Below are 18,620 nucleotides of genomic sequence, written 5' to 3' on the forward strand. Positions count from 1 at the left end.
ATTACACCAGGAGAGAAAAATGCCAGATGTGAGAGAGAGAGAGACTACATCAGACTGGTCAGTTGTATGAGAGCTCAAGACCACCCTTATTCAAATATATATCAATTTATATGTTGAACTTCAGCCAAGATTTTCAAGAATTAAACAGATTTCTATGAACATCTCCCCTCAAATATTCTGATTGAGCAGTTCAGTAAGCACCAACTAGACAAACAGAACCTTGCAATTTCGTTTCCAAGTAGTCCAAGATTGGAAGCTCTTTGAAATAGTTACTTGTGTTCTTCAGGGCCATTTTTATTTAAAGACATCGATATTTTTTCCCCCCACCCTTTTTATTGTTCATTTTAAAAAGCCAAGTCCTCTTCGATGAGATGAATCAAAGGCGTTTGGCTTGACGAGCAGTCCTCCGTCACACACATTTCAACTCGGGTCAGCCAACAAGCACACTTCGAAAGCCACGTGTTCAGAAAGACAGGATGGTCTTATGGATGATTTCGATGCACTCTCTGATTTCGTCCTCCTTAATGACCAGCGGCGGGGCCAGCCGGATGATATCGCCATGGGTGGGTTTGGCGAGGAGCCCGTTATCGCGCAGCCGCAGACACACCTTCCAGGCATCGTAGTCTGCAGTGAAAGGAAAGGCGCTTACACTGAGGCAGAAAAAGGGGCACAACCGTAGCTTGTGGTACAGACTGTGAATTGTTTGCCACCTAGCAGTGAGAAGATGAAATAGCATGTGTTCCTTCTCTGCAGCTTGTATTCTGTCACTTGTATCGATGACCAAAAACAGTAATTGTCACCTCTGGCTTTTAAACCATTTTCTGATATACTTCAAGGTGTTTATCTCTAGAAACTTGCTCTCAACCACCAGCTCTTTTTCCTTTCTTACGCCTTCCTGTATTCATTGTAATCATCTACCCATCCTGGAACAAACAACCTGAGCTAGTCTTCCATTTTCTGACAGAAAGAGCTTTCCAGATATGGCCAATTTTCTTCAGGGGAAGGGTCAGCAGGGTCTTTGTGGGGTGCTAGGTTCACCATCAGGCCTGAGCATTATTCAAGTCATTGAATTCTATTTCCTTACCTTTGGTTTCCCGAATCACAATTGCATTTAAGAGTCCTCTTCCTCTGACACAGGTTACAATGTCAGACGGTGTCTTCATGAGCTCATTTCTTAGTATGTTACCCATTATTTCTGCATTTTTAACCAGGCCTTCCTCTTCAATTACCTAAGGGAAAGTCAGATCTACACTCAACTGAAAGGCATTGCATTTGTTTTACTTGCCTATTCTAAGGATGTTACAATTGCTGAGATACAAAAGCTGATTAATCCAGAACGTCAATGCAAAGGCAGCACATCCAAGCCAATTAACATTAAGTCTTCATTCTTCCCTGTTTACAAGAAACAGCCTCATAATTTTCCAATTTTTTTTTTAAGGAAAAAGAGAGAAAAAAAAAAAAAGGAAATCTCTACAGAGTCAACTTGTGAGTTTGCCCAAGTCTGGACAATGATGAGGCTTTTTGAATGACTTGCATTAATTATGTTCATCATGCAGTCAGCAAGTGTTTAAAATGTGGAATGTGAACAAGATATTTTACCAGCTCCTGTTCAAGCTCCAGTGAACTCCAGTGAGCTCATATCTCAGTGAAATTGGTGACACCATTTATGAATGTACGTAAGCACCTAGAAACTTGCCCTAGATCAATTTTTTGTCACTTAAATCATTAAGCCAACAAAATACACAGAAATTAGAGTACATTTACAGCTAAGACTTTAGATTTTGTTTTGTGATACAAGGCAGTTAATCACTGCCAATCGTTCACCTCTACTTAAAGATAGATTTCTACTTGCAGCACAGCCAATAATGTTATTTAAGTGAAAACTGTATCAGCATGACACCCTTTGGAATCCCAGTCTTTACTGAAACACACAAACCTCCAGTGCTGCCAGTGCAACACGACAGGCCAGGGGATTTCCTCCATACGTAGATCCATGTTCACCAGGCTTAATAGTCAGCATAACTTCATCATCACATAACACTGCTGAGACCTAGAATAGAAAGGTCAGCTAATTCATTTATGTATGTATATTTAGAACAGTAAACTTCAACCTCTCTGAAGCAAACTTTTCCTCAGGGCTCAGGAAAGGATCATTTTCATCCTATAGCAGTATATTCCATTCCCACTCCTAGCTCTGTGCAAAGGAGGGTATATCTGATTATCACATAACAGCTTCATGCCTTTAAATGTGCTTAGTTGTACTGGTAATATCTAACTACAGCTGAGAGGCATTTCTCCAAAACGAATATTATTTCTAGAGTTTAAGTTTCAAAACACTGTTTAACAGCTCAGAAATCAGCAAAACAACTCAAGGCAGGTTGAAGCTTCCAGCCTAATCAGCAAGAAATGAAGTCACTCCAGGAGGACAAACTCGGTCATGTGTGCGTGGCAGACAAGTGAACCATGCCACTTGTTCAACCAAATGTTTTTCATAGATGTTTTAGTACACATTAGTATTTTTTTTCTCCTCTTTTAGGAAATGACTTAAGAAAATCATTATAGCAAGACTGAGATCAACTGCTCTCCAGAAGACTAACTGGTAATTCCAGAACGAAAGGCTGACTACTGGACACTTATTTTCCTGATTTTATCAAACTGAAGGAAACAGATCTAGACTAAACTGATTTGGTCCTTGCTGATTAACTCAAACACCTACAAAGATGTCTGGGCTGCATTAAAAGAGGAGTGGCCAGCAGGGAGAGGGAGCTGATTGTCCCCCTCTACCCAGCTCTTGTGAGGCTCCATCTGGAGTACTGCGTCCAGGCCTGGGGCCCTCAGTACAAGAAAGATGCAGAGTTCTTGGAGAGGGTTCAGAGAAGGGCCACTAAGATGCTCGGAGGGCTGGAGCACCTCTCCTGTGAGGAAAGGTTGATGTAACTGGGTTTGTTTAGCTTGGAGAAGAGAAGGCTCCAGGGAGATCTCATAGGCAATACTTGAAGGGAGCATATAAACAGGAGGGAAGTTATAAAGGCTTATTCAAGGAACGGATATTTTTTGTTACTCACAGGATATAAGCCACCAGAAAGTGCCTTTCCAAGAAGAATTATATCAGGTCTCACATTCTCGTGGTCAACAGCTAGCATTTTCCCTGTTCTGGCTAATCCAGTCTGTATTTCATCAGCAATGAACAGAACCTACACAGAGATAAAAAGGAAAAAAATCCACAGTAACAGAGAATGACTTTTCACACTCATTCTTACTTGAAACAATCTAGCAAAGCTGCACAGAGCCAGTGAAAGACTTCCCAGCTGTGTTACAACGTACACCTTCCCGCACCTTCCCTGAGCCTCTGGAGAGGCGCATGGTCTGTGAGACATCACACAACTCCCAAGTGAACACGCTGTCCTATTTCACACTGACAACTTTAGCATAGAAATCCTCTTCCACAGGAAGAATTCTTTCAATTCTCTCACAAAGACTGCTGTTATAACGAATGCCTTACGTTGTGCTTTGTGCAGAGGTCCCGTACTCCCGTCAGGTAACCTTTGTCAGGAACGATCACACCTGCTTCCCCTTGAATTGGTTCCACCATGAAAGCTGCCACGTTGGGATCCTGAAGAGCCCGCTGTAAAAATGGGGTGTATAGGAAAGAGGTCAAATTCACAAACGTGGAGACAAACGCGTGTAGGAAAACCGAGCTGAAACTCTGGGATTTAATCCTAAATGATGATAACAGCTATCATGTCAGGCTGTCACCCAAGTTCCAAAGCAGAAGCCTGTGTCACTATTTGACTCAAAACATCAGCTGCTGTGTTTGCTCAGGGAATTAGAAGCCTCAAATTGCAAAGCCAGACAAGCAGATTATAGGATCAATTCATGAATTACATCAGAAACACATTCAGTTTTGCATTAGCCCATGCAAGACAAACAATTACTCAATGCTTTCCCAGTTCACCTTAAGCAAAAATGAACAGAGCCTCTCCAGAGCAAATCTGTCATCTTAAAGCAAAGTCCACAGCTACATTCTTGCACCATCAAGCTCGACAAGGTTTAGAACTTCCAGTAATTTGAGTGAATCACCAGCCTAGTATGGCTTTAAGGATGCTGTAGTAAAACTGGCAAGACTCCCAAACTACTGCAGTGAATTCTAGTCCTCCAGTCATTGAAGAATCGATACCATTTTTGAGAAAAGTAATTGAAGATAACAATTTCTGAATCCAAGTCCAACTTTGGAATATATTTTGCCTTGTGAACGCCTAACATCAATTCTCTTACAGTTTATTTGCTGTTCTTTGTTTATGCCTTCAACATCTAAGCAAGAAGGGAAACAAAACAGACCTTGTGGTTTCCTGTTTACTCTTACATCAACACTGAAAATCAAAACCAAAGTAGAATTCATACACATTTCCTACAGGTAATTATAGCATTTCTGTTTCTTATATGTGTCTAAATATATGCTTCTTAATGCGTGCCTTTCAAACTGCAAGCTTTTTTCCTACCGTGCTGCTTACTTAAGAGACACTATAAAATACTTTCATGTACCTCGAGAGCTGGCAGGTCATTGTAAGGGATCAATTCAAAACCTGGCATAAAGGGTCCAAATCCATCATAACTGGAGGGGTCTGTAGAGCTTGAGATAGCAGACATTGTTCTGCCCCAGAAGTTGCCAGCTAAATAAGAAGAGAAGAAAAATACACATACACATTTAGTTGACAAAATTACAATGCACTTTCACCTAAGACAGCTGACAGATACTTCATCTACAACCAACAAACAGCAAATGTGAGTTATTTGGATTAAACAGAAACAGTCAAAAAACAAAACCAATGGAACTCCGCATCTTAACAACCAAAGAGCAGTTAAAAGAGCACAAAGGATGAATGCAGCTTCCGTTTGGCTTCAGGCTGCCATTAGGCAATTTCTGACAACTGAAGAGGCTGAGTAGCACAAATAATCTCTGCTTTATATATTCAACTGCTGTTCATAAAGTGTTATAAACCACTTCATTAACCGTGGTTTCTTTCCTGGGCTTAAGTTCAGCATTGCATCCTCCTTGCAAGAGCTGACACTACCAGCAGCTTCTGGCAGAGCACATCTGCCCTCACTGCTTCCTGCTATGTCCACCTCAAGGGAGAAGATCTGAAATCAATTTATCCCAGGAATTATATTTATATCTCCTGCTTCTACAATCATTCCTCTTCGGATCATGTATCTCTTAAAGGAGACTTAAGAAACAGCTTATCATTCACTGTAACTATTTAAGTCTGAAATCAAAAAAACAGGAAAAGGAAAACAGAATATTGTGCTAACAGAACATATTTAAGGCTGAACTTCACAACTCAGAAGGAGGCAGTTGGAGAATCTAAGTGTTCTGCAAACACTGGCGTGGCCACAACAGTAGTTTTTAATCAAAATCATCAGCTGCAGATCTATGAGTGCAATGTAACCTGTTGAGATCTTAGCTTACTCTGGGAAGACATCAAAGGTCAGATTTTACAGACCTTCAGATCAGCTAACTGAGAGGAAAAGAAAGGAACACTAAGAATACCATGCTGTAATCACTACAGTATAACTGTAGTTATAGGACAGAGTGTTACAGCCAGTGTCTAGAACTGTCTGCTCCCTGAATCAATACTTCAACTCAGACCATGCATTTAACATACCTGCAAAAATAATCTTTGCTTTGTATTTTGGAATTCCTTTCACAGTGTATGCCCACTTGCGAGCCAACTTACAGGCAGTTTCTCCAGCTTCCACTCCTAAAACATAAAGTGGGACCAGTGTCATACTTGTACATGAGACAGGTCATTGATGCAGCACCAAGTGCATCAGTGCAGGCCCAAACTCATGGGCAAGAAATAAAGTAGAAATATCCTCTTTTTTTTTTTTTTTTTTTTTTTTTTATACCTGTGTTCATTGGAAGAACTTTGTTATAGTTGAACATTTTGGTGACAAACTCCTCATATTCACCAAGCACATCGTTATAGAATGCTCTAGATGTCAGGGTCAGTTTTTCGGATTGAGCTTTCAGAGCGTTCACAATCTTTGGGTGACAGTGGCCTTGATTGACAGCACTGTAAGCACTTAGAAAGTCAAAATACTTTCTGCCTTCGACATCCCACACATAAACACCTAAAAAAATACAAAGGTATTGTAAATAAATAAGAGATTATAAATGAAGCAAGCTAGGAGTTGCAACGCAACCTGGTCAGGCACAAATGGTCATCTTGCTATTCCCTGGACAACTCAGGTATGACCACAAGAGGCACTCTAACTGGAAAACAAAAAAATCGATGAAAAAGGTGGGAACAGAATAAAGAGCAAAAAGGTGGTACAGAATAAAGAGCCAATGAGGAATCAAGAAAAAAAGTTTCCCATTAAAGCTACTATTCCCCTAAGTTATTAAATAGCATGCCTCCCCTCCGAGTCCATAGTGATTCAGAATTTAACCCACAGAGGAAGATAAGCCCCTTAAATAAAGTGAAAAGTCAGAGTACATTTAAATGAAGCAGTAATGATGGAGCAGTAAGCAGGGACTTAATTGAGATCCAAAGCATCTTTCCCTGTTCACATTGACAACCTTCATGCAAAGCAACAGAAGAAACAAAGATGCTCAAAACTTTCTTGCTGAATTATGTTGATATGAGAAAATGATTAGACCTCTATTTCAATAAATCATTTCAGGTATCATTTTACCGTGATATCAAGAGTCATCATAAGGCCTCATCAAGCACTGATTAGAAATCAGCTGGCTTTTTTACCTCCATTACCCAACGCACCCCTTTCCCACTCTGCCAAAAAACCAAGCAACAATCAAAAAACCAGACTGAAAGTTCTGAAACTGCTTAACCCAAAGTCATTGCACGCACACACACACACACACACACACACACACACACCCACACACACACACACACCATCTACACTGCCAAAGGAAATCAGATTAGAATACCTTTTCCCCTCTCCAGAGCGACAGGCAGTGGGTGATAATTGTGGGCACCGTATTTCGCCTCACGCTCGAAGATGTAATCAGAAGATGGAGGTCCTTGAATAGTTTTCTTTGTAGCAACTGAGGTAGCAGAGTTCAGTGAAGTATGAACACCTCTGCAGAGAGCAGCAAGGCTCTGGGAGCGGATTAGCTTGGAAAACATTGTTGACTGCAGGTATGTCGTAATTGATCTGGAGGGGGAAAAAAATGAAGTTAATAATTAGCACTGACAGTACTTCAGAATAAACATATGACGTGATTAAAGTGGTTTTGCTGCCAGGAATACAAGTTTCTCAACTCTTCTGCATTTCAGCTAAGAAATCTCCTATAGCAGCACTGACTTCAGCTCAGGTTTGGGTTTTGTTTTTTTTTTTTTTTCCCCTATTTTAATGTACACTCATAGTAACAATAAGAAAACTGTTCAACTCTGGAAGTATAGAGCTGTACAGTTTCACCTACAGCAGCATTCTTTTCTTTTGTGTCTTAACTTGTGACTAAGTTTATTAGTATAAGCTACAATTTGTAGAGCAGGGAAATGACCAGAAACTTAGATTGATATGATTGATGTATCTTTGGAAACAAACACAGCAGTTGTACCTAAACTGAGGGCAGGAGTCTTATGCAATAGCCAATTAACCTCCTCAGATTCATGTTTTCCAATGAAATGTAAGTTGTTTCCACAATTCTACAACAGCACTTCCAAATTGTGCTGAAGTGCTAGGAAAACACACTGAGACAGCACAAAAAGAAGACTTTGCAGGAAGGTTCTGTATCATTTCATTCAAGGAGCAGCTTGAACACATAAAAGACCCAAGATGTCTGTGAGGGGTAGAAGGAGCAAAGGATTACCCCACGTATGTCCTGTTCTTGCATAAGAGAAAGAAGAGGGTTCACACGACTGATCACAGCCTACAAGATACCAAATTTTCAGTCGAGATCTCAGCAGAAATTCCTGTATCATATTTGGTTGAAAACACCAAAAACATTAAGGGAGCACTTGTGTTTCCTCCATGGCTTCACCCCAGTCAATGCAAAGATATGTAACGGGCTCAGAGAAGGGAAGCAGAAGCAGTTGAAGAGTGGCAGCGGGCAACCATCAAAGCAAAGGTGATTGCTTCAGCAAGACCATGAGCTGTGAGAGATGAGGATGGCAGCTGTGCACATCACACTTCCAAACTGGCAGGAGTAGTATAGCCCACAGTGAAGATCATAACAAGCACCCTGATTATCCTCCTTTGTAACAGCCTCCACAGCAAACTAACGAGCTTTCTAAGTAACATCCACACTGGTGCATTCCCTAACAATGAAAGCACACAGCAAAACCTAACCAAAAGAGATATATTAAATATTAAAAAGGAGAACATGGAGATGGTTCACACAAGACAACTGTTGTTTCAGGTTGCTCGCAGAGACAGAAATATTAAGTCAGACTTATTCAAGGTTTATTTTGGTAAAAGAATTCACCCTGGATGCGTCAACTTTTAAACAGGCACTGTTTTTTTCAGCAGTATCCTCTCATATTACACTGCTGCTTCTCACTTCCCAGCAAAACCAAAACACTTTCCAGTTTTACTGGACCATTTGAGTCTCTGGGAAGAGTCAGCAGTCTCTGTCCCAGCAGGGATCAGCTGCTCCTCAGCCCAGGGCATTTTACCAGCTATCCCCAGTCCTGTTAAGTATTAGCTATTGGTGTTAATACTTCTCAAGACCATAATTACAAACTGAGGAAAAAAAAATAAATCTGCATCCAAGATTTTGGTCAAAAGCTTAGCTCAGCAGCACCACTCAGAACTACAACCAGCTGAGGTCCCTCAAGGTCATTGGTCTGCACCACCCTGCCCCTGACACACCTCCATGGCACAGCAGTTAATTCCCTGATAAGCTGCTCTAGTTTGGGACGTTTTCCAGACACAGCTAAAATGAAAGCTGTAAGGAAACGAAGCTCTCATCTGCCCTGTAACAGAGATTTGCCTTGCTTGCATGCAGACTGCCAGTTTGAGGTTCTTCTACTTCCTTCCGAGCAGAAAACCTTCATCAGAAATCTCTCACAGAGCTGTTTGGAGAAGCACCCTTCAAAATATGGCACAAACCATTTCACAGAATGACAGAATAGCAAGGGTTGGAAGGGACCTCAAGGATCATAAACCTCCAACCCCCTGCTGCAGGCAGGGCCACCAACCATCATATCCAGTACCAGCCTGGCTGCCCAGAGCCCCATCCAACCTGGCCTTGAACACCTCCAGGGATGGACGGGGCATCCACAGCCTCTCTGGGCAGCTGTTCCAGCTCCTCCCCACTCTCACAGTAAAGAACTTCCCCCTGATATCCAACCTCAATCTTCCCTCCCTCAACTTCAAACCAACTCCCCTCGTCCTTCAGTTATCTGCCCTTTCAAAGAGTTGATTCCGCTCCTGTTTGTGAGCCGGAGCATATGGCAGGGCAAAACCGAGGACATCGCTAGCAGCTGGAGCCAAAAATAATAATAATAAAAAAAAGCCGTCAGTGCTGATCAGCAAAGTAAGATTGAAGGACACGTCAGGAAAGGCAGGGTACGGCCGTGTTCGACTGAGACACCAGCACGCCCCGCATCGCACGCTGCTCCGAGGGGAAAAAGGCGTTGCATCAGAACAACGGCTGCTCACAGCCGCGCACACACGGAAAAGGAACGGCGGGCGGCCAGGATGAAGGAAGGCACCGCCATAGCGGGCACCGAGGGCGGCCCTCAGCACGCCGGGCAGGCCGAGGCCGCGGCCCCGCTCCCCGCCTCACCCAACAGCCCCTCGCCGCCCCACCGGTGCCCCGCGCGAGGCGATACATGCCGACGAGCTGCCCGGTACCTGCCGCCGCTGCTGCTGCTGCTGCTGCTCGGCCCAGAGCCCGCGGCGAAGAGGCGGAGGCTGCCCGCGGCAGCTGTCACCGCGCCACGCCGCCCAGCGTCACACCCTACCCGCCCGCCGCTGATTGGCTCTCGCCCGCCGCCGCACCCTACTCTCTCGCCTCCTACTGGTCGAGCGGCGAGAACTCCCTTCGCTCAACCAATCGGAGCGCGACGCCGGCACAACCCCGCAACAAGCCCCGCCCACTGCCAGCTCCTCTCGGGGCGGCGTCGCTCCGCCCGGAGCTCCGTCCTGTTGTCCCGGCCCGGGGCGATGCGGGAATCCGCTGATCCTGCCCGCACCGCCTGCCCTCCCGCCCCGCGTCACCCCAGAGCACAGCCAGAACGTCTGGGCTTTTGCAATGACCCGGAGATACGCTTAATACGCATGCATTGTCCTGATAGCCTGTTGGTGCTGGGAAGGAGCTTATTTTTCCATAGAGAAATCATGATATAGTGGGATTGACAGTACACAGAATTTGCATATCGTCCCTACACACAAACAGCCCAATACTGTGGAATCTTGTCACATCTAACCAAGCAGGCAGGAGCAGCATTGCTTACACACATATAGTGCAATGCCCTTGGAGGAAACGTTCCAGAGCAAGGCAGGCGATCCTGTGCTCCCCATAAGCACCTACAGCTACAGCCAGGCTCAGTTCTGCCTCCTGTGAACTTAGTGCTACGAGGAAAGAATGCCTCTGTCTGCTGCCAAAGCTGAACGCATAAATCACTGGATGCAAAAAGGTTGTGCCGTCGGTGCTAGATTGCAAAACGCATTTCACAATTACAGCTGCTGAATGAACACATCACTACACCATGCCCAGCTGCTCCTTAAGCCTGGAAACAGTCTAGCTAGGAGCAATTGAAACTATTCTAACACAGCATATGATTTTCACGTAAAACACCTACAGCTTTGAGGTTGAAAGGAAAAGCAATGCAGCAATTATTTTGCTGCAGCTCACCTCTGGTGTAAAGAAAAAAAAAAAAAAATGCATGAATGCAGCCTTGTTCCCCAGACAGCTATGATCACATTCATCAAACACTACACATTCCTGTCTGAAAAGCAGAGACTCACAAACAAACAACCCTAAAGCAAGAAAGGCCTCGCTTCCATATGGTTTTTACAAAGCCAGATAGAAGGGAAAAAAAAGAAAGGCTTATGCACATAAATACAGATATAACACAGAATGCTTCCTTGCTAAATGCTAATCTCCTTGGTTTTTTGAAGCTGGCATGGGTAGTTCTTGAGATAAACACCATAAACCAAGTATAAAGTAAGCCTCAACAGGATCATAGGTGTTTAACACCTGGGAGGGTGACTTCAAACCCCTACAATGCATAAGCCTGATGGCAGTTTGTGTTGGAGCACTGCAGTTCTACTGTGAATCTCTTTCTTTCCTCCTTTATTTTAGGCACTCATAAAGGAGACACTGAAAAAAATACCCATTTTTCTTCTGTAAATTTTATCGTGTTGATATTTTTCACAGCAGCAGCTGTTCCCATAGGTCTTGAAACAGTTGCTGTCAGCTAGATGTAGTATTTCATGTAATTAAAAATAAATAATAAAAAAGCAGCAGAAGCATACTGAGTACTATTTAGTTACGTTCAGGTACCTAAAAGGCTCCACATGATATAACCAAAACCCTCAAAAAGTAGAAGACATGAAATTTTCACATTTTTCAATAATTTGCCCTACAGAAAAGATGAAAATCTTGACCTACTTGAGGAAGGAGGTTATTATATTCGTTCTGCTTATCCAGAAAATACTGTTTGACATATATGTAAAACACAAGGTTATATGAAGGAACAAGTCAAGTCATGCCAGTCATTAGGAGTAATTCTGCAGCTCTCTCTCCGGCAGAATTGCTCATTGAAGTCATTGGGAATTAGGCATGTGAAGAGACCGAGGAATTGCATCCCATTTATTACCATTATTTTCTTCCACTGAGGTCGGGCCAATATTCTTGTACCCTTGAACTACTTCTGGCCTCCCACATGGGTGAGACTGCACAAGCTCTCCAGGTGGAAGGTGCTGCCCATGGGAAGCACTAGTGGAATTACAGCTTTCCACTCCATTCCTTGGTGGTGGCACCACTTGGCTCAGAGGAAGCCATAGAGCACAACCTAGACCAGTCAGCAGGCTGGGCTTAGAGTCCTATCAAGTCATGAGGCTCAAGGAGTAAGTTCATTATTAGCTAAAACTAATAGATGTCTACAGTGCTAACAGGCACAGTCCCACCCATCTTCTTAACTCTACTCTCACAAGGGTAGGCTTCACACCTTTTTTCATTTACTGTAAGTTAGCGATAAATACGAGTGATTTCAAGAATTTTTCTCCATGTACACTTAAATCTTTCACTTTCATCAGTAAGATTTGAAATTCACATTGATCCGAGAGAACCTGGTGTGCAGAATTGCTTCCTACAGCCCATGGTTGTGTTGTTCTGGCTGTTTACTGACAGCAGGATTCTACACTAACATTTCTTGCAGGACCAGAAAGTTCAGTCTTTCCTACAGCACAACTAATAGATTATATGTTGTAGCATGTCAGAACATAGAAACAACAGACTGCAACTCATGCGAAATACATTTGCCTTTCAAGTTCAGTTAGAGGTTTCCTTTTTAGTTCATGTCTTCCAAGATAATTTAGAAAAACAGCACTACCCCCTCAAAATCAGTGCTGTTTCATCAGGTGGATGTCCCCTAACTCAGCTTAAAGCACCATGAGTGAACTTTGGAGATGACAGCCCCATTGTAAGATGAACTGTGAGCTACAGTCAATACAGAGCTTTCCCACTTTACTTGTATTTTACAAAGATTCCAATGATGATTTCTTAGATGACAACATGGATTACTGAATTATAGAATCACAATAGTCATTGTCTTCTATTGGGCATTTTTTCATATGCTTGAATTTATATTCAGTTATTTTCCTTTGCAACTTCCTGATGCTTATGTCCAGAGCCTTCCACAAAGGAGATGTGATGTTATTTGTGTGTGAAACTTAGGCTTAAGGGTGAATTTCTAGAATCGGCTATTTCTAGAATTTATAGGTAATGTATGACACAAATGTAAGATCTGCAAGTACAGCAAGAGGGCAGGAATCTGAGAGCCCACAAGACCCTGACAAATGGCATTTCCTAGCACAAAAAGGAGAAAAATTAAAACAAAATCCAAAGAATATCAAAGCAAGAGTAAGCTACTTTGAATTTCAGGCTTCCAAGTGTCTCACGTGAGCTTGCTTCCTCCTTGTACCAAAGTATTTTGATCCTGATCCCACAAACCTTCTGAACTTCCACCAACTTCACTCTTGGATTAGATCTCGACAGTGACTTCTGGAAAAGATACTCTGGAAATTGCTTACCCTGCTCTTAAGACATTCAAAATCCAACCAAGCAGGCAACTGAAACTGTCATAGGAACACGCAGAAGATGAACACGCATCCACATAGCTGGGTAAAAAGAATGAACATCTTGTCAATTAGGCTGATCTCAGAACTGAGCCCTGAACATCTGGTTGCACTTTGTCTCAGGAGTTTGGAAGCTCTCCTCAAGATTCTACCCCAGCACAACCCCACAGGGCCCTGCTGCTCACGTGCCTGACATTGCTACAGCTGTGACTGCCAGTCTCTCCAAGCGATGAGCTGCTCAGCATTGCTGCATGCTGGGACTGGGCAGTGCACATAATGCCTCATGCCAGCAGACTTTAACTCAGTCTCCTTGCCTTGCAGGGAGAGATTAATGAGGTATCACGCTGCATCACTGCCACTTGTCCCAACCTCTGGCTCACTTGCTCCCAAGCTCCTCCCTTCAGGACCTTAAACCAGCCTGAAACCTTCTGGAGTACAAATAATTCAGAAAAACTAGAGGTTTTCTTGATACAAAGAAGGGGCAAAGCAACTCAGAAAGCAGAGCATTTAGCCCATTCTTTGCTCTCTGCAGCTCATTTGTTTCCAATGCTCTTCCTTACCAGTTGCAGTGAAATGCAGCACCTCTCGAGCTGATGAACAATTGTGCTTTTCAGTGTATTTGAGTGGGACGGACAAGAGCTATCAGCCAGTGGCTGTGCACAAACACGCACCAAGAGGTGTCAGCATGGTGCTGGGGGCACAAGGGTGACCTTACCTGAGAGGACAAGAGTTCACCTTGTCTGACTCACAGAGTGCTGGGCCAGGTGCTTGAGGAGCTACAGATGCAGAACCCAATGTCTTGTGAGGCTCCCAAATTGCAAAGCCCCTGCATCTTTGTATATACTCTCATTTTGAAGAAAGAAAGAAAGGAAATCACTGCTTCTTTAAATAGCACTAGAGCAAGTTCTCTGATGAAAGCTACCACGATAGATCGGTAGTGTGACATTCAAAGGAGTAAAATATTTTATTTGTATTGGATTTGTACACAGATATGATGTCTTTGAAAGTGTTTCAGTGTATCAGAGAGGTGAAAAAGCCTGAATGCCACTGAATCCCTCTGTAGTGTTATGACATGCCTAAGCCACATGAAATACCATGTTTTTTTTAATTACAATTCATCATGTGGTATTCTAAGGAGAAGAAAATATGATGATTAACTTGGGAAAGAAGCTGGCTTTGGAGCTCCTCAGTGTTTAAAGAGGAAAATACAGGAGAAATTAAGGTTAATATCTGTGGTACAGTAGTAAGCAAATAGCAGAGACTGTGGTGCCATGAGCTGCAGGAATCACAGAGCCACAGGGCTGCAGAACACAGAGCTGCTCTATGGGGAGGAAAAGTCCACGTGGGAGCAAAGGTGCAAGATGATACATGGGAGGCAAAAGGAAATCTGTGACACGCAGCTTGTAAATTTGGGACACGCACATTATCTCCCAGAAACTTTTACTGAACACACCACCAGATATCAGTCCCACACCATGAGCTCTCCATGCCAGGAAACTGCCATAAAAGTCTGCTCAAGGTGACTTTAGCTGATATGGGATCATTAGAGAAAACGAACATGTGTTCAGGTCTACTTATGCAAGAGTCCTGTTATCAATTGTTCTTCAGAAGGATTTCACCCACCAAATATTTTGCTAGACGTCTGATTTGCCTGCGAGCTGTAAAGCTTCTGGAATCAGGCTTTAATCACATTCCTGTCCAGTATATGAGGCCAAAGCAATGCTGCTTGACCTCTCCTGACCCACCTGGACACGTTGCAGGTTGATGATAGGCCAGCTATGGGTTTTGTGAGGTCTGCAATAAACACAGGGTACCTCAACTTTCACTGCTTTCCTGAATATGCTGTGGGACAGGCAGGTTGCCAGTTATGGCACCCAGTTTTACATATAGACAAAACAGTGGTTTATGAAATGAGGTAAGTAACAAAAAGAGTTTAGCTGTTGGACCAGGAGGACCAAGGCTGAGTTTGCACATACCTCGTTGCTGAACCATACATACATCCTGAAGAATAGCACAGAATGAGATTCCCCACATCTGTGAAGGAGGCTCGGACTTCTTCATGCAAAACAGGCAGAAAAACTCCTGGCAGGAGTTCAGCCTAAGGAGACTGATAGCAACACATCTAGCAGCTGATTAAAGGAACAACCAGAGCCACCTCTCTGTGCATCACCTGCCCCACACTGAACAGAAGGGTCCTGTGGGGCCTGCCGGGATCCATTGGTCTGCTTGAGCTGGGGAGGAAAAGTCCACATGTGTAGAGCAGGGGGTTTGAAATCCATCCTCAGCTCCAAGACCTGCATGTAGAGAGCTAAGCACTCACTACACATGTTCCAGAACTTAAGAGAAAGCAAATGAGGAAAAGATAGAGCAGGATAAAATGAAAGAGAAAGAAGAGGCTGCTAGGCAGCAACTATACTTCAGCAACGTTTCCTAAAGCTTTGTGTTGCACAATAAATACTGATTTTCTTCACTAAAAACGCTTGGATACTGACATTTCAATAGGTGTATTTCATCTTCCTGTTTTCAGTAGGTTTAACTAGTGTAATGATGTAATGGGACAGAAAGTACTGCAATAATAACAGAGTGGCAAAGTCTTCAGCTACAGCAAACGAAGGCAAGCCAAATACTACGGCTACAGATGCAAAAATGAAGGGAAAAAAAAAGCTGCTTACCTTCAGAAAGCCCCAGATAGGCAGGAATCTCCAGCAAGAGAAACATTCAGCTCCACCACCAACCCTTAAATGAGGTCTGGGAAGGGGTGGATCCTGGCTCCAGCCCTTCTGGTCACTGAGCTGCATTGCATGCACCTGAGCTGCCCTGGGTTGGCCCTGCCTTCCACCAGGTGCTCCATCACTGCTTCAACCCAACTTTATGAAACGGTTTGTTTGTTTGTTTCCTAGAAGTCCAGTTAAACAAACGTTTCCAACATTTTCCTAGCTTTGGTCATGGTTGTCCCCCAGGTACTTTGTTCATTAACGAGTTAAATGAAGTTGATTACCAGAGTGCTTTTGTGCTTGGAACACTGATATTTTTGTTCCCTGTGCAGAGAAAGTAAAAAAAACAAGACTTACTTTTTTTTGGTCCAAAGATGAACATTGTGTGAGTCAAAAGTTTTCCTTTATCCACACACAACTTGCACTGCTGAAGCACAGCAGATGCTCTCTTGTTTCCCTATGAAGCACCACGCGTTTGCCACGGCAGGAGAAGGATTTCAGGCTGGTGCCCTAGCTGCTATGCTGTGTTCTGGAATAGAAATCAAGATAGTGAGCAAAGCCTTACATGGGGATGCATGACCCAAATATGCCCAGCAGCTGGCTTTGCTCACTGCCCATGCTGTTGTTACAGTCGATACAAGGGGAATGAGATTAGCCACTAACTTTCCTGTTTTCTCTGGAGCATTTTAATTCAAAACTTCTAAATTAACACATAGATGCGATTTTTGCAGTTTACACATTGGTCTTACTTGTGATTCTCTTTAACATCTATATTCAGCTGTGAGCAAAGTCAATTTTTGTCTACGGCTGATAATATTGCACAACTCCGTATTCAGAACTGCTAGAGATAATGGATACTCAGTGGGGCACTTCTAAAAGTGTTACTGGTGCGAATAGCACAATCTGGGCAGTTCAGAGCTCAGCAGCAATTGCTGTTTCCAGGGCTGAGGTTTGAATCACAGCCACAGTAGTGGCCAGTCACAAAGAGAAGCCAAAGGGGTCACCAGCCAAGGGACATGGGACAAGAGGAGGGACACATCAGCGTGAGTGCTTGGCCAGAGCTGAGCCAGGAGTTTTGGTGGCCTGGGGCCAGTGCTGTGAGGTCTGCAGTGCCACTGCCATGCACAAGGAGAAGGTGCAAGTGATACACCATAGGAATTGTGATGTGTTCTCTGAAACTAAATGTAAAACTTTTTCATCAACCCAGAGCAGTAGATATGACTGAATGGGGTCGGGTGAAAGGCTGGCTTTTCTTGCACAGCAATCAAGTGTTCAGATTTCTCATAAAGCTAAAGGCAAAAGCCTTTAAAAGGCTTGCAAACATCAAGATTGCACACCAAGTTATACTGCTGCATTTTTTAATTTGTAACTTTCTCTGGTTCTTCTACAATTTACACTCATTAAGGAGGAGAGCTGACCATATCACAAGGGCAAGGGCAGAAGAACTTCTCCCCAAGATCTCAGAGCAGTGCAGGTGAGCAGCGGGCCCGTGCTCTGGGAACATCTCAGTGACAGCCAAAGGAAACCCAGAGAGGTGTCTGCACACACAGCTATGTGAGCCCTGAGGAGCAGGCTGCCAGGAGGCCAAGAGGATCTCGGTCTGGTTTCTCCCAGTCAGGAGCACGGATGGAGCTCAGGGATGAGCTGCTGCAACTGTAATTCATACCCAATCAGAGTGAAAATGTTACTGCAATTAACCAACGAGCAAACATACTCATAAAGCAGAGTTGTGACTTCCAAAATCATGATCTGCGGCAAACCCTGTGCTTTGTTAACAGCATTCCAATAATTGGGAAGACACAGATTGCCTCCTTCTGGGCATGGGAAGGTAACAGCAGGACCTCAGCTCTCCTGCACTGAGCCTTGCAGTGCACCTTGGCTCAAGAAACCTAAAAATCCCACAGAGGAATGCAAACACCACTCTGTCCGAGCACAATTACAAACAATTAAACACAGGGTAACTTCAAAAAAAGAAAAAAAGAAAAATAATAAAAAAAGAAAAACATCACAACCTTTTTATTTAGACAAACACGAGAGATAGATAGGATTAATGAGCTCAGATTTTTGGTTGGAGAGCCAACGCGTACTTGAAAGAATCGTGATGTGACCGAGGGGATGCACATGGGTTGTAATAATTTGTGAAGCCGCACGAGGCGGATTTATTTTTAAACCAATGACTTCCCAGCACTCAAGGAGGGAGCAGCCCCCAGCTAAAGTCCCTTTTCATTCCGATGCTCATAACAATGAAGATGAAATACGATTTTCCCTTCTAAGAAATGCTTCAGAAGGCAAAAACAAAAAAACCCAAAAGAGCACCAAAACGCATTTTTTCTCTGGTACAGAAAATGGGTCTCTGCATGCGGGAAATTCTGTGTTTGCCTTATTTTCTACCACAAATGCCCCATTTTTAAAGCAATGAATACTGCAATCATTGTCTCTGATTCACATTTTCAACTCTGCCTCATTTGGCACCAACGCTGTTGTTCCAAGAACAACCGTTCTCTGCAAAAGGAATGATCTTTGGACGACTCATCTCAAACCTTTGAAGTCAATGGGGATGGAGTGAAATGCAAGACAGAGGGGCGATGCATATTAGCAGCAATCAAATACTTTCCCACTGCCCGAGCGGAC

The 18,620-nt window shown here is 43.5% G+C and overlaps 1 protein-coding gene across 2 annotated transcripts; it reads right to left on the bottom strand.

The window, feature by feature from the left end:
• Positions 1-463: 463 nt before the first annotated feature.
• Positions 464-7,151, bottom strand: OAT (ornithine aminotransferase; the record flags this gene model as incomplete). Of its 2 annotated transcripts, XM_079535819.1 has the most annotated exons (9): positions 464-624; positions 1,085-1,229; positions 1,937-2,050; positions 3,066-3,194; positions 3,503-3,625; positions 4,543-4,670; positions 5,664-5,759; positions 5,908-6,132; positions 6,953-7,151. In XM_079535819.1, the coding sequence occupies 9 exons, from the start codon at positions 7,149-7,151 to the stop codon at positions 464-466; spliced, it is 1,320 nt and encodes a 439-aa protein (XP_079391945.1). The 2 variants fall into 2 exon arrangements, with proteins under 2 accessions (XP_079391945.1, XP_079391946.1); XM_079535820.1 differs by lacking the exons at positions 5,664-5,759; positions 5,908-6,132.
• Positions 7,152-18,620: the final 11,469 nt, after the last annotated feature.

Source organism: Tetrao urogallus (genome assembly GCF_951394365.1).
Source record: "Tetrao urogallus genome assembly, chromosome: 5".
Lineage (NCBI taxonomy): Eukaryota > Metazoa > Chordata > Aves > Galliformes > Phasianidae > Tetrao > Tetrao urogallus.